The sequence below is a fragment of the Chanos chanos genome, chromosome 13 (genome assembly GCF_902362185.1).
Source record: "Chanos chanos chromosome 13, fChaCha1.1, whole genome shotgun sequence".
Taxonomy (NCBI): Eukaryota; Metazoa; Chordata; class Actinopteri; order Gonorynchiformes; family Chanidae; genus Chanos; species Chanos chanos.
In genome coordinates, this window is record NC_044507.1 from 17,770,283 (window position 1) to 17,785,155 (window position 14,873).

Here is a 14,873-nt window from a genome sequence, read left to right on the forward strand (position 1 = left end):
TTTCATCACCTTTTGAATGTTTAGAAATCAAGAGTGGAGCCCTCTCACGTTGTTTTGCCATGTTTGGACAGAGAGGTGTCTGGAGGGTCAAATATGGATTTGAAGATTTTGACTTTGTTGGTCATGACCCAGTTTTCCGACAAGCCCCCCACTTTTTGTCCACAGGCTTCCCTGACTTAGTGTTCTTATTTAATAATAATAATAATAATAATATTAATGATGATAATAATAATAATAATACAAGTTTATTTAGAGCCCAGTATTACTATTTATAGTCTCAAAGGGCTTTACATATACATGTCCATCAAAATTATATTATCCATAAGTTGGAGAAAATAGATAAGTCTTTAAGTCTGGTTTTAAAAGTATGAAGAGAGTTTGCCTCCCTAATTTCCGTAGGTTTGAGCATGATTCCTCTTTCGCTCTTTAATCACTCGCTCATTTCATATCTTTTCGTTAACTTCACGCACGATGCCCTCCCTCGTGTCTAGCACAGTCGATCCTGAAAAGTAAAGGAATACACTTATTTTGATTAATATGTTAATATTGTGTGGAATACTGCATCGAGCGTGGTCTTTATGAGTCGAGGAAAGAGTATCACCGTCGGTCATAAAATGTATGCAATGTATAGGTTAGATCCAGGTCTTTTGTTACTGTGTTACTGTCTTCACAGGACTAATGCTGAATCTGCCCTTTAAAAGTCCTGACGGCTATCTGAGTTCACTGTCCTCTATTCTTTCATCATCTCCCTCTGACACACACTCTCTCTCTCTCTCTCTCTCTCTCTCTCTCTCTCTCCGTCTCCTACATGCTGTCCGTTAGGAACCTGCTGTACGTGTACCCCCAGAGCGTGAACTTCAGCAGTCGACAGGGCTCGGTGAGGAACATCGCTGTCAAAGTCCAGTTCATGGCAGGAGAGGATCCCAGCCAAGCCATGCCTGTGAGTCAGTACACCAGTCAGACGCTTCACTCCGGAGAGCGGCACCAATCCGTGACCGCTCCTGTTCTAACCTCACACCTGACGAAGATTGTGTTAAATTAAGGGTGTAGTCACTAAAGCAGCTGTCTTCTGACTGAAAATCCCTTAATGCTTTGCTTTGTGTAACGGGAGCAGTGTTTGGAAACTACCGAAGGACTTTAAGCTGCTAACCAGTTCTGCGTCGTTGGGTTGTCTCTGCATGATCTCTCTCTCTCAAATGGCAACGTAATCCACGTGAATAAAACCTTAATGTAACTTCACCCTCAGTTTATTTGTTCCCCAGCCCAAGTCGATAACCTGAACACAACTGCTTAATCTGACAAAAGATCCTCTGGAATGTTTCCTCACAAAAGGGTGTAAATTTCCTTATTCTTTTAAAGAGGTGCTTTTCCTAGTCCACTGACTGTTACTTACAATCTTCCTTATTGTGTCACGGATGCCGTCAGTTAGCCTGAGGGCTTTAATGAGTTGGACCAATCAGAATTCAGATGCAGTCTGTGGGAATGTCACCTATAAACGCAGTGATTTATGATGTCATTCCTCTGTGTATTTTGTACATTATGTGATCCAAAAAAAGTCTTATTTCTGTTCCCCTCCTTCAGGTGATATTTGGCAAGTCCAGCTGTGCGGAGTTCTACAAAGAGTCCTACACACCCGTCATTTATCACGACAAGTAAACGCCACTTTCCTCCTCCGCACGAATCACCTGACTCATATTTTCATCGTTTCACACTGCCTCCCCTACTGTCTTTCATTTTGTTTTTGCTTCTTTTTTTTGCCCCCCCCCCTCCCGTTAATCTCTCCTCACTGTCCTCCCTCTCTCTCTTTCTCTCTCCCTCCCTCTCTCTCTCTCTCTCTCTCTCTCTCTCTCTCTCTCTCTCTCTCTGTGTAGGACGCCAGAGTTTTATGAGGAGGTGAAGATGAAAATCCCTGCTAATCTAACAGATAACCATCACCTCCTCTTCACCTTCTACCACATCAGCTGTCAGCCCAAGCAGAACACTCCCCTGGAGACGCCCGTGGGATACACGGTGAGAGGAGAAACCTCTGTACTTTTCCAGCTCCCCGCCTGTCTAAACTCACCTCCCTGTCACCCAGCCGCTTTCACGCTCCTACATAATCTCGTTGCATTCACAATAGCTCCTTGGTTTCCTATACACATATCTACAGAAAGACATTCATGGCCAAAAACCCAGAGAACATTGTATGGTTTGATAGAGAGAGACAGAGAGCAGAGATTAAGGGGTGTGTGTGTGTGTGTGTGTGTGTGTGCATTGATCTCCACAGTGGATCCCGCTGATGCAGCATGGACGACTGCGAACAGGTTCTTTCAGTCTGCCTGTCTCAGTGGAGAAACCTCCAGCCAGTTACTCCGTCCTCACACCTGACGTAAGTGCTTTTTATGCAAACTGTGTGTGTGTGTTTGTGTTTGGAGGTTTCATGTGTGTGTTTGTGTGAGTGTGTGTGTGTGTGTTTGTTTGTTTGTTTGTGTGTCTTGGGTATGAGAGTGGACACACTGAACGTAAATACACTGAATCTTTGCCATCAGGTTCAACTACCAGGAATGAAGTGGGTGGATAACCATAAAGGAGTTTTCAATGTCGAGGTGACAGCTGCCTCCTCGGTTCACACACAGGTTCGAGACACGCTCACACAAGCACTTGACGCACGGGACAGTTAACCTCATAGACTTACCACGACACACTTTTGAATGGCTTTAGAAAAGAGCGTTTATCTGTGTGTGTGTGTGTGTGTGTGTGTGTGACTGCGCAGGACCCTTACCTGGATAAGTTTTTCACCTTGGTCTATGTTCTGGAGGAGTACTCCTTTCCTTTCCGCCTGAAGGATGTCATTATCACTGAGGCTAATGTAGAGGCAGAGCTGAAGGCCAGCATGGGAGCCCTGAAGGGGGCGCTGCTGGACACCTGCGTGCGTTTTCTGCACCAGCTCCTCAACAAGCTCACGCTGCTAATCATTCACCCGCCAATCATCGCAGGCCAGATCGGTGAGCGGCACTCTCACCGTCTGTCTTTAGTCCCTCTCTCTCTCTCTCTCTCTTTCTGTGGGCTTCTCTCCTCCCCTCTTTGTCTCTCTTTCTTTTTCCCCTCTTTTTCTCTAACCTTCCCCCCCTTCCCACCATGTTTTTCTCTTTTTCTCTCTCTGTCTCTTCGTTTGTCTTTTTCTCTTTCTGATATTTTCTTGCCTCCTCTCTCTCTTTGTTTCTCTCTCTCTCTCTCTCTGGGTTGATGGATGGACTGATTAAATAATATATTCTAACAGCCGTCTCTCTTTATCCCTCAGTGAATCTGGGCCGTGCTGCCTTTGAGGCCATGGCCTTGCTCGTCAATCAGATCCATAAAAATCTGGAGGGCAACCAGGACCAACATGGCCGCAACAACCTGCTGGCTTCCTACATCTACTACTGCTTTCACCTTCCCACCACAGAGCCCACAGTGCCCTCTACTGGTGAGATATTGCAAGTAATCCGTTCCTCTCCTTGACCAAGTCAGGAAATCCTCCTTTTGAGTTTCCCAGGCTGACTGCAGTAGAGGCGATGGCTTACCTTTACTTTGTCTTTCCCTCTTTGTTTAAAAGCACCCCAGTGTGGATTCATATAATGTAACCGTTGTCTAAATTCTTCCCTGCTCAGTGGGTGCCCCGGCCTACGAGGTGCCCATTCAGTACGCCACATTGTCGAGGGCGACGGCCCGCCCCAGCAGCCTGCTCCTCTCACGCTCCAAGAGCATCAGCAACTCCAACCCTGACCTGGCCACCACGCCCAACTCCCCTGACGAGGAGGTGCAGAGGATCATTAGTAGCAAGGTAAACTCAAGTTTCAAGTTTCAAGTTTCAAGTTTATTTAGAGCCCAGTATCACTGTTTACAGTCTCAAAGGGCTTTACAGGCCACAACAGTCAAAATCAAAACAGGACGGCACCCCTTCACTTAATCCTCATGGCGGGCAAGAAAAAACTGCCCAAAAACCCAAAAGGGAAATTGGAAAATGGGAGAAATCTTGAGATGGACCACAGAGAGAGGAGACCCCTCCTCTGCCAGACAGGTGTGCAATAGGTGCCGACCCAGCGGGCAGTTACAATTGCAAGAGAATTGGAGCATGAACAAAGGGGATGGCAATGCTGACAGGGGGATGAAAGATGATAACACTAGGATGGATCAGTCCAGAGGGCAGGAGGAGTCAGGATCACTGGTATCTCAGGAGTAGCATGTGTGGCGAGTAGCATGTGTGGCTCGACAGAGAGAGAGAAAGAAAGAGAGACAGAGAGTCATTGTTAGATCTTCATTTCCACATAATGGTTAAAGGAAAATATACATCGTGTGCCGAGTGCAGGCAGGGACTCCAGCAAGACTAGCTATTACAGCATAGTTAAAAGGGAGAGCTAGAAGGTAATACGGACATGATGGCACTCTGAGACACAAGGCGGCCACCCACTCCACCGTCAACAAACCTGAGTGAACATGTTTGGGGGGGGGGGGGGGGGGGCGACAGCATCCAAACATCCCAGTTCACCAAACATTCTATGCCCGAGAACCCTCCAGATCTGCTCCTTTACCTAGTCAAGAGCTGTTAGCAAAAAGGCTTGGCTAAACAGATAAGTTTTCAGCCTTTACTTAAACATAGAGACTGTGTCTGAGTCTCGAACATTAATTGAGAGGCTGTTCTATAACTGTGGGGCTCTGTAAGAGAAGGCTCTGCCCCCTGCTGTAGCCATCACAACTCGAGGTACCAACAAATAGCCTGCACCTTTTGATCTAAGTAGGCGTGGTGGATCATAAAAGACCAGGAGTTCGTGCAGGTACTGTTGCGCAAGACCATTTAGTGCTCTATAGGTTAATAGTAATATTTTATAATCAATACGAGATTTGATTGGGAGCCAGTGCAGTGTGGATAAGATAGGAGTGATGTGATCATATCTTTTGGTTGTAGTAAAATTCTGGCTGCTGCATTCTGAACTAACTGTAGCTTATTTATACACCTATTAGAACATACAGACAGTAAGGCATTAAAGTAGTCTAACTTAGAGGTAATGAAAGCATGAACCAATTTTTCAGCATCTTGAAATGACAATGCATTTCTTATCCTGTTAATATTTCTAAGATGAAAGAAGGCTATCCTGGTAATATTATCTACATGAGCTTCAAATGAAAGACTGGAGTCAATAATTACACCAAGGTCTTTTACTGCTGCACATGATGAAAGAGAAAGGCCATCCAGAGTTACTATGTGATCGGAAGGCTTACTCCTAGCTGCATGTGATCCTAGTACAAGTACTTCTGTCTTTTCAGAGTTAAGTGAGAGGAAGTTAGTAAGCATCCAGTGCCTAATATCCTTTACACATTCCTCAATTTTGTTAAGCTGATGTCTCTCTCGTCTGGCTTCGCTGAGACATACAACTGTGTGTCATCAGCATAGCAGTGGAAGCTAATACCACGTTTACGAATAATATTACCTAGAGGTAGCATATATAAAGAAAAAAGCAGTGGGCCTAAAACAGAACCTTGCAGGACTCCAAACTGTACCTCAGTATGTGCAGAGAAGTCACCATTTACATCAACAAACTGATAACGATCAGTCAAGTAGGACCTAAGCCATAAGAGGTTCCCTGATTGGTTATTTCAGTCAACCTCACTGACCCCTACTAGTCCACGTGAGCACGGGCTGTGCCCGTGCCCGGATGACGCTCTGTTATATACACACACACACAAATTTCTGCTGAGGATTCTGCCTCCTGATCTGTAACTTTGCCGGCTAGTGGCCATTTCTTGAACGTCTGACGTCTTTTCCGGGCTTCCTGTTCACGCATGATGAAAAGATGTGTGTCTTCCTGTTCTGTGTGCCGGAGCTCTGGGGAGAAGAAGCAGATTGGCATGAGATGATTTCCTGTGTAAACTTTAAATGAGTTGTAATGACAGTTATACACTCTTCTGCTTTGCCTCCGTCCTCCCTCGTGACCAGTCTCTTTTTCTCCCTCTCCCTCTCGCTTCTTGGCTCCCCGACTACCTCCTCCCCCGCCCCCCCTTCCCCCCCCCCCCCACCCCTCTGTCATTTCCTCCCTGTGTCGTTTTTATACCCCTCTCCTTTTCCTTATCTCTCTCCCTCGTGTTGTGATCTCCCCTCGACCTTCCTCTCCTCTTGCGTCCCTCCGTGCCGGTGTGGTGCTGTGTGTTTGCTTCTCCGGGGCTGGTGGTGCAGGGAATAGACCGCTCTCACTCCTGGGTAAACTCTGCTTACGCCCCGGGCGGCTCCAGGGCTGTTCTCCGCCGGAACCCCAACTCCAGCTGTGAGCTAAAGCAGGTGCCTATTCCAACCTCCATCACCTCCAGCCAAAAAAAACCCCAGTGTCCCAATGTTCACCCTGTTCCCCTAAAATTGTATCCCTCTGCCCTATGTTTGTGTGTGTGTGCGTTTTTGTGTGTGTGTTTTTGTGTGTGTGTTTGTATTTGTCTGCGTGTGTGCTGTGACAGTAGCCATGCTTACTCCTCTTCATCAGCATCCTCTTCATCTCTCTTTATTCCATGCTTCTTTGCTACTCTTGCTGTCCAATCACAAGAATTCACTCTTTCTTTGTCATGCTGTTAGACAGTAACACTGAATTTCATTGGTTCTTGAAGGTAAGAGAATGACCAGTTGCTGAAGAGGTGGGAGTACCAAGTTTGGAGCAGCATTGCAACAATGCTATACATTTCTCATCAGAGTCCTAACTCATAGAAAAAGTATGCAGTGTTGTTCAGAAATGTCTAGAGAACGAATTACACGAACTGGGTAGCCGGGGGATTTCCAGTTATCTGTTAGTGTTATCCCCAGTGATAATATGCTATTTCAAGTGTCCTTATATTGGAATTACCAGTCACTTCTGTTTCACTGGTGAATTTTGTTGGGGAAATTCAACAGAAGGTTTCATTTTACTTCATACTTCTTTTTTTTTTTTCATTTGTTTCTCTCTCCCATTTTTTTTCCTTTCTTCTTTTGTTTTTCCACCATCACATCTTCATCATGTAATCCGTTCTGCTCCAGCCGTTTGAGCGTAGCTCTAATCGCATGTCAGCCTTCATAGACAGTGCCAGCTTCAGTTTACAGCCCGCACGGCAAGTCGCCAAGAAGGTAACACACACACACACACACACACTCTCTCACATCTCATTTCCTTTCATCCCATCACCATCTCATCCTGTTTCCAACTTCATTTATATCACAGTTTATGTAAGTGTGTGTCTGTTCCAGCAAAAATACATATTTCACTTTGGGGGAATATCCACAGATAGTATGTCTGTCTGTGTGTGTATGTCTGTCCGTGCGTTTTTGTCTGTCTGTGTTTGTCTGCCTGAGTGTGCGTGTGTGCGTGCGTGTGTGCGTGCGCGTGTGCATGGGCTGTCTGAACTGATACAGAGGTGTATGTCCTTAGCTGCCACAACTGATATTGAATTAGCGCGTGTGCATATGTATGTATGTATGTGCGTGTGCGTGTGCACACATACACTAACCCTGAGTCCTGTGATCAGTTGCTCCATGAAGAGTTGGCCTTACAGTGGGTGGTGAGCACCAGCACAGTGAGAGAGGCAGCGCTGCAGCAGGCCTGGTTCTTCTTCCAGCTCATGGCAAGTCCCTACACTTCCAACAGCTGCATCAGCTCTCTCCACTCAGCAATACTCCCACTGTCCAATTTCACCCTTCTTATCCAACGTTTTCATATGGAAAGCACCGCCCTCTTCTTAATCTAGCTTCAGTTATCTTACGTGAAGAGGGGCTTTTGTGTGTTCTCTCTCACTCTTTCTTTCACTGTGTTTACTCTCTCTCTCTCTCTCTCTCTCTCTCTCTCTATTTCACTCCTGTCATAGGTGAAGAGCATGGCCCATCATCTATTTTTGTCGGCGCGGTTGGAAGTGCCGAGACGCCAGCGTTTTCCAGACCGCTTTGTGGATGACATTGCTGCTTTAGTGTGTGCTATCAGTGCAGACATAGCTAGTCGATACCACAAGGTAGAGGACGCTGGGCGACACACTCCAGCACTGAAATGTGTCTGCAGTAAAGAGCACTTGACTGGCCACTCACAATCAGTCTCTCTGTAATAGCTGTATTAAGAGTTGGTGGGGTCCATGGGAACTGAATGTTTGTTTGTGTGTATGTGTATGCGTGTGTCAGGATGTCGAGCTTGTGGAGAGATTAAACAGCAGTCTGGCCTTCTTCCTCAATGACCTTCTGTCTCTAATGGACCGAGGTTTTGTGTTCAACCTCATCCGCTCCTATTATAAACAGGTACACACACACACACACACACTTGCTGCACACATACACATAGACACGAAAGGTCAAGAGGAACTTTTTGGCAATGCCTCACTGTTTGTGTGTGTGTGTGTGTGTGTGTGCGTGCGTGCGTGCGTGCGTGCGTGCGTGTGTGTGTGCGTGTGTGTGTAAATCTGTTTGAACAGATCTCCAACAAACTCCACACAGCCCAGAACCCCTCCTCTCTGACGGCGCTGAGGATGGACTTCCTACGCATCGTCTGCAGTCACGAACATTACGTGACCCTGAACCTGCCCTGCTCCACCCTCAGTCCTCCAGCTTCACCCTCTCCATCCACCTCCTCCACCACCTCTCAGGTTCAGTCCTATAGCCTCTGTCTCCCACACTACACAGCTACACCTGCTTCTGTTTTAGTCCTGTACAGACCGGCCTCCGCACTCTCTGTATAAACATGTCTCTACACACAATGCTGACAGACCAGCTCCTGTGTGCAATGCGCATAATCAGGCAACGTGTGATTTGCCTGAACAATCTGAACTTATTGTTGGAATATAACTTTTTTTTTCACACTGTCGTCATGGCCGTGGAAGGGATTGTGCAGAACATGGGAAAATCTGCTCTTATCATTGATTGCAGTAGGTTCACAAAGTTTAGGTAAACAGCACTCCAAAAATGTCTTCGTATAGTTTCACACATTTACGTGTCGTAACATGATTAAAAAGGCCACAGGAAAAAAGAAATGTTTATCTGTGAGTTGCGCTGTGTTGGTGCTTCGCAGTCACTTTGCTTTGGGAAGAGGAAGAGACAGTACCACTATAAAGGGAGGAATGTTCATGTAATTAAGCTGTAACTACGGTGGTTTGATCTGGTGTATTTCTGGTCACAGAGATGTGGTCATTTTCGGGATCAACCATCTACCACATTACCACAGGCTTAAAGAACACAATATAAAATAACACGTTTTCATGGGAGTTCCTTCCACAAATATAGCTCACATTCCAGCCTGGTATGCAAATGTAAAGGCGGCATCTTTCTCTCTCTTTCGTTCCCTGTCTTCTCTCCAGGGCTCGGCGTTCTCGTGTCAGGTCCAGGACCAGGGCGTGGCCAGCATGTTCGAGCTCTCTGTGCCGTTCCGCCAGCAGCACTTCCTGTCTGGACTGCTCCTCTCTGAACTGTCACTCATCCTCGAACCAGACGGAGAGGGGTGAGACCCTGTCTCTGTCATGCACACACACACACACACACACACACAAACAAACAAACACGGGCATGCACACACACACGCACATGTGCAGGCACACACGCTGACACACACGTACACAGACATGAACACAAACACAAAGACGTGAACACACACACACACTCAGACACATACAGATGTTTCAATTGAGAAAGAAGTAAACAGATGTTCTCAAGTGCATTCTCAAGCTGATACTTGAGCACTAAGTTTATAAACAGATACAAACACACACGCTTTCTTCCTTTCACACTTTGACTCCTGTCTTGGCTTTCTCTCTCTCTCTGTCTCTCTCTCTCTCTCTCAGGGTGTTTTTCCTGCATAAAAAGGCCATCTGTTCCTTACACTCCTTGCTGTGTAGTCATGACTCAGACCCCCGTTACACAGACGCTCAGGTGCGTTCTCACATTGCTCAGCTTTACCTGCCACTCATCCCCGTCGTCATGGAAGCGCTGCCCCAGCTCCATGACTTCACCGGTGAGTAATCCCACACGCTTTTTCACCCTGTACACCAGAGTGTGTGTGCGCTCGTGTGTGTGCGCTCGTGTGTGTGCGCTCGTGTGTGTGCGCTCGTGTGTGTATGTGCGTGTGTGTGTGTGTGTGTGTGATCTGTCTGTTTCTGTTTGGGCTCTGACCAAACAAACAAACCAAACAAAAAACAAACACCTTACACTGTATGTCATTCTGTGCTGTTTAACTTACTCACCAAAGGTATGCTGATAATATAGACTAGCTTTTTACATCCATAATCCCTAGCATGTCTCTCTCTCTCTCTCTCTCTCTGTCTCTCTCTCTCTCTCTCTCTCTCATAGACACATCGCCCCCTCGTGTTCGTCACGCCTCTGCACTCGCAGATGATGCTGACCCAGACAACGGCACCATCAATCAGTCTGTTGCCATGGCAATAGCCGGTTCGCCATTACCTCATTCCAAGGCTAACCCGTTTACTCTGCCTACAGTGGTGAGTGACAGCACGAAATAAGCTACTTAAACTACAACAGTTACAGCTTAAAAGAGAACCAGGATTTCTGGTCAAATCAGGCAATGTAGTTCACAAAAAGAAAAACCTATTGAATGTCTTTAAAAGTGTGTGTGTGACCTTTACACATTGCTGTTTTAGTTCTTTTTTTTATTTTAAACCATGTAAAGAAGAAAAAAAGACAGAGATGTGTATTCCTCAATCATGCACTGCACATCCACTCTTCTGGAATTTTCCCTATTGACCTCCAAAATGAGGTCATAGCTTGCGGTGTCTACACCCCACCACTAGGTTTCCCAATCAGTATTGAACCTCAGTGTTGCATTACTTCTCTCAGCCACTAGTGGGCTTACCGTTTGTCCCTTCCCTGGTTTCCTGCCATTCCAGAGTATTTATAGCGGTGATATTCCACCTCTGTCCACTAGAGGGCTCATTGCTTCCGTATACTCTTCAGCGTGTATCCTGTTTGGCGGCATTAATCTTATGGACGAGACCTAGGGAAATGGGGGTCGTGTGTGTGTTCTTGCTTCTCTGGGTGTGTGAGGACATCCTTTGTGTATGTCTGAGGCAAAGTCAGCAGTTAGCAGAGCTGTGTCATGATTATATGTGGGTGTGTGCCTACTGTCTGCATAATCTGCAGAATGAACTGAAGTGTATGTATCACTCCCTCAAATGGGGCCCACCAGGCAGCAGAACCGTGTGTGTGTGTGTGTGTGTATTTGCAGTGTGTAAACTGTGTTTTTCTCATTGTCTCAGGCGGGGCGTCAGAGCAGCTCTCTGTCAGCGGAGTGCAGTAGGGCTCTGTTGGTATGCTTTCTGTGGGTGTTGAAGAATGCAGATGCCGGTTTGCTGGAGCGCTGGGTATCTGACCTGTCTGTGCTGCAGATTAACCGTCTGCTCGACCTGTTGCACCTCTGCATCTCCTGCTTCGAGTACAAGGTACCCAACAGTTCCCCTTTGGTCTGCGAGAACCCCAAATTTCTCTAAGCCATATTGTGAGAAAAAGTACTCCCCTTACTTTTCTTTGTAAACCTCAAATTAAGAAGTTCCCCAAACCAACTGATCTCTCTCTCTCTTATTGGTGTGAGGGTGAAGTGGCTGTCTGTGTTTGGAGAGGTGTTGAGGTGGCTCCCTGTAATTGGTGTGGTGGTAATTTGCTTACATCTGATTGGCTCTCAGGGGAAGAAGACTCTGGAGCGCATAAACAGCCTGACTTTTAAGAAGTCTCAAGACATGAAGGCCCGGTTAGAGGAGGCAATACTGGGCACTATCGGTGCCAGGCAAGAGATGGTTCGCCGATGCAGAGGTAGTGCTGAGGAAGTGTATGTGTGGTTTGTGTGTGTGTGAGTGATGCGTTTTTTGTTTGTTTGTTGGTTGGTTGATTTTAACAGTATTTTTTTCACTGTTTTCAGAAAGGAGTCCGTATGGCACTGCAGAGAGTGTGAGATGGAGGAAGAATGTTACTCACTGGAGACAGAACACAGACCGAGTGGACAAGTGAGTGACTGTTTTCTTTTCTCACCACTACCTTGTTCTCTTTTTATTTCTTCTCTCTCTCTCTCTTTCTCTCTCTCTTTCTCTCTCTCTCTCTCTCACTCTCTCTCTCTCACTCGCCCTCTGAGATGTACTCACCTGATATCAGTTACAGTCTTTAGAAAGTACTAGAAAATCCACTGGTCAGAAGCCCCTGCAGTTCACAATGAGGGATGCGTGAACATGCACGAATGACTTTGTGTCTGTGTAGGCGAGTCCACATGTGTGTTTAAATTTGTCTGTTTAGAGCTGACATTAGGCCCTGTCCCCTTACAGGACCAAAGCCGAGATGGAGCAAGAATCTGTAGTGGATGGCAACCTGGCAACCGAAGCCTCTTTGGTCGTTCTGGACACACTGGAGATCATCGTGAAAGTAAAGAAACAGTCCTAAATCTCACTGAACGATACATTACGAATACGTTATTGCTTCCACCCAATATTATGAAAAAGCAAGGCTACTGTCTTTTTCGTTGTAGTCATTACCGTCGAAGCTCTTGTTATATGTAGTTTATGTGTGGTATGAGTCATTTACGGTAAGAGTCTGTCTCTTTACAGACGGTCGTTCAGTCTGAGCTGAAGGAGAGCGTGTTGGGCGGCGTACTCAGGGTCCTTCTCCACAGCATGGCAGGAAACCAGAGCGCCCTCTTCCTGCAGCACTGTTTCACTACACAGAGAGCACTGGTCTTCAAGGTACGCATTCCATGCCTCAGCAGGCAAAACAGTTTACACACGTGTTTGTCTTTAGGGATTGTTTGAAAAGCTCTCAGAAGTTAGACGTTGTTTCTCGAGGAAAGTACGTTTCGAAGCGGACGCCGCGATACGCGCATTTGCGTATACAAGAGCGTTTATCTGTGAGAACTTCGAGTTTGTTTTGTTGTTTACTTTCCAGAGATGCCGTCTGCCGAGGAGGCTAATCTGTGTGTTTGTGTGTATTTATGGGTGTTTATCGGTGTGTACTTTAGAGTTGGTTGTGTTGTTTAGTTTCCAGAGATGCTGTTTGAGGAGGATACGGAGCTGTGTGCGGACCTGTGTCTGAGGTTACTGCGACACTGCAGCAGCAGCATCAGCTCGGTCCGCAGTCACGCCAGCGCCTCCCTCTACCTGCTCATGAGGCAGAACTTCGAGATCGGCAACGTAAGAATGACGCTTCACACGCCCCACGCCCCAAATCACCGTGTGGTTCCTCTGACAGAAATGTACACTCGACACCACAGACCTGAAGGCTCGTCGGCAGAATTTATAAGCGCTCAATATCATAGTTTTATGATTCTTTGGCTCTTTCTTCCCTCTTTCTGAGGTGAATATGGAGAGAGAGATATGGAGCGAGTCATTTATGTGCTAATGTGAGACTCCCTCTCTCTCTTTTTCTCTCTCTCTCTCTCCTCCCCCTCTCTCTGCTGCAGAACTTTGCTCGAGTGAAGATGCAGGTGACCATGTCCCTATCTTCTCTGGTGGGAATGTCCCAGACCTTTAATGAGGAACACCTTCGGCGCTCCCTCAAAACCATTCTCACTTACGCAGAGGAGGACCTGGAGCTCCGTGACTCTCCCTTCCCCGAACAGGTACTGCCTTCATCAGGCTCAGCCCCGTTCACTCAAACACTGAAAGGTTCGGTCAAACAAACAAGAGGAAATTAGAATACGTTGCAATTTCTCAGACAGTTTTTTTTTTTTTGTTTCGTCCTTAGGTTCAAGATCTAGTGTTCAACCTTCACATGATTCTCACAGATACAGTGAAGATGAAGGAACATCAGCAAGACCCGGAGATGCTTATAGACCTGATGTACAGGTGACTGCACACAAAGACTTCACATTACAAATACTCCATTAAACCTCCCTAAAATGCCTTCCACAAGAGAGTTTTCCCCCCCACTGGGCCTAAGACTGAGGCTTGGTCTGGTTCTCATCCTGGTTTTGTAGGATCGCAAAGGGCTACCAGAACTCTCCAGACCTGCGGTTGACGTGGCTGCAGAACATGGCGGGGAAACACTCGGAGAGAGGGAACCACGCTGAAGCTGCTCACTGCCTGGTCCACAGCGCCGCCCTGGTGGCTGAGTACCTTAACATGCTTGAGGACTGCCGATACCTGCCCATCGGCTGCGTTTCCTTCCAGGTCAGGAATCAGACTCCCTCTTTGTTTGTGCATGTTTATCTGTGTGTGTGTGTGTGTGTGTGTGATTCTCAAATGACTCACGTGCCCTCCGACTGCAGAAAATCTCGTCCAACGTCCTGGAGGAGTCGGCGGTGTCCGACGACGTCCTGTCCCCGGAGGAGGAGGGCATCTGCGCGGGGAAGTACTTCAGCGAGTCTGGTCTGGTTGGCCTCCTGGAGCAGGCGGCCGCCTCCTTCAACATGGTGAGGGCTTCTCCAAGGTTTTTACGGAGTCATTCTCGGGCAAGCTGAAGGATGAATGATGGCGTAATGAAAACCGAGTGTTGTCAGAACGTTGTTTTTCTTACTCTTGCAGGCTGCCATGTATGAAGCAATAAACGAGGTTTATAAGATCCTTTGTCCCATTCACGAAGCGAACAGAGACTTCAAGAAGCTGGCAACTGTCCACGGCAAATTACACGATGCCTTCAACAAAGTGTACAATCAGGTCCGTTCGGCTAGGAGTCTCTATCATATATTAAATATGAAGAGTATCATGTTTTATGTTACTGATGCTTGTATGTTTTTCTCTGTTTGTTTTTAATTGATATCATGTTCTCTGTTTTTCCTCCATATTCGTCTGCACTGTTTTGCAACTCCCCACACCCAACACACACACACAGAGTTCAGGATGGGAGGTAGGACTGATTTATTAGCTGTGTTTCTGGACTAATTGGTGCCATATGTCTGCGGTGTAGTTGCTCTTTAAGGTAATAAATTTCAAACTCTTTTGAC

The 14,873-nt window shown here is 46.6% G+C and overlaps 1 protein-coding gene across 1 annotated transcript in view; it reads left to right on the forward strand.

Moving 5' to 3' along the window:
* The window catches only part of dock6 (dedicator of cytokinesis 6), a 29,956-nt gene that overhangs the window by 11,627 nt on the left and 3,456 nt on the right, over positions 1-14,873 (forward strand). Inside the window, exons 15-42 of the mRNA XM_030790897.1 lie at positions 823-940; positions 1,582-1,652; positions 1,872-2,010; positions 2,267-2,368; positions 2,529-2,615; positions 2,753-2,984; positions 3,281-3,445; positions 3,630-3,802; positions 6,191-6,292; positions 7,498-7,593; positions 7,834-7,974; positions 8,138-8,251; positions 8,425-8,595; positions 9,304-9,443; positions 9,784-9,953; positions 10,289-10,437; positions 11,212-11,394; positions 11,635-11,761; positions 11,868-11,952; positions 12,265-12,361; positions 12,544-12,678; positions 12,970-13,122; positions 13,392-13,550; positions 13,676-13,776; positions 13,908-14,100; positions 14,199-14,342; positions 14,455-14,586; positions 14,762-14,776. Coding sequence (XP_030646757.1) covers positions 823-940; positions 1,582-1,652; positions 1,872-2,010; positions 2,267-2,368; positions 2,529-2,615; positions 2,753-2,984; positions 3,281-3,445; positions 3,630-3,802; positions 6,191-6,292; positions 7,498-7,593; positions 7,834-7,974; positions 8,138-8,251; positions 8,425-8,595; positions 9,304-9,443; positions 9,784-9,953; positions 10,289-10,437; positions 11,212-11,394; positions 11,635-11,761; positions 11,868-11,952; positions 12,265-12,361; positions 12,544-12,678; positions 12,970-13,122; positions 13,392-13,550; positions 13,676-13,776; positions 13,908-14,100; positions 14,199-14,342; positions 14,455-14,586; positions 14,762-14,776 — 3,694 coding nt within the window. The remainder of the gene's footprint in view (positions 1-822; positions 941-1,581; positions 1,653-1,871; positions 2,011-2,266; positions 2,369-2,528; positions 2,616-2,752; positions 2,985-3,280; positions 3,446-3,629; positions 3,803-6,190; positions 6,293-7,497; positions 7,594-7,833; positions 7,975-8,137; positions 8,252-8,424; positions 8,596-9,303; positions 9,444-9,783; positions 9,954-10,288; positions 10,438-11,211; positions 11,395-11,634; positions 11,762-11,867; positions 11,953-12,264; positions 12,362-12,543; positions 12,679-12,969; positions 13,123-13,391; positions 13,551-13,675; positions 13,777-13,907; positions 14,101-14,198; positions 14,343-14,454; positions 14,587-14,761; positions 14,777-14,873) is intronic.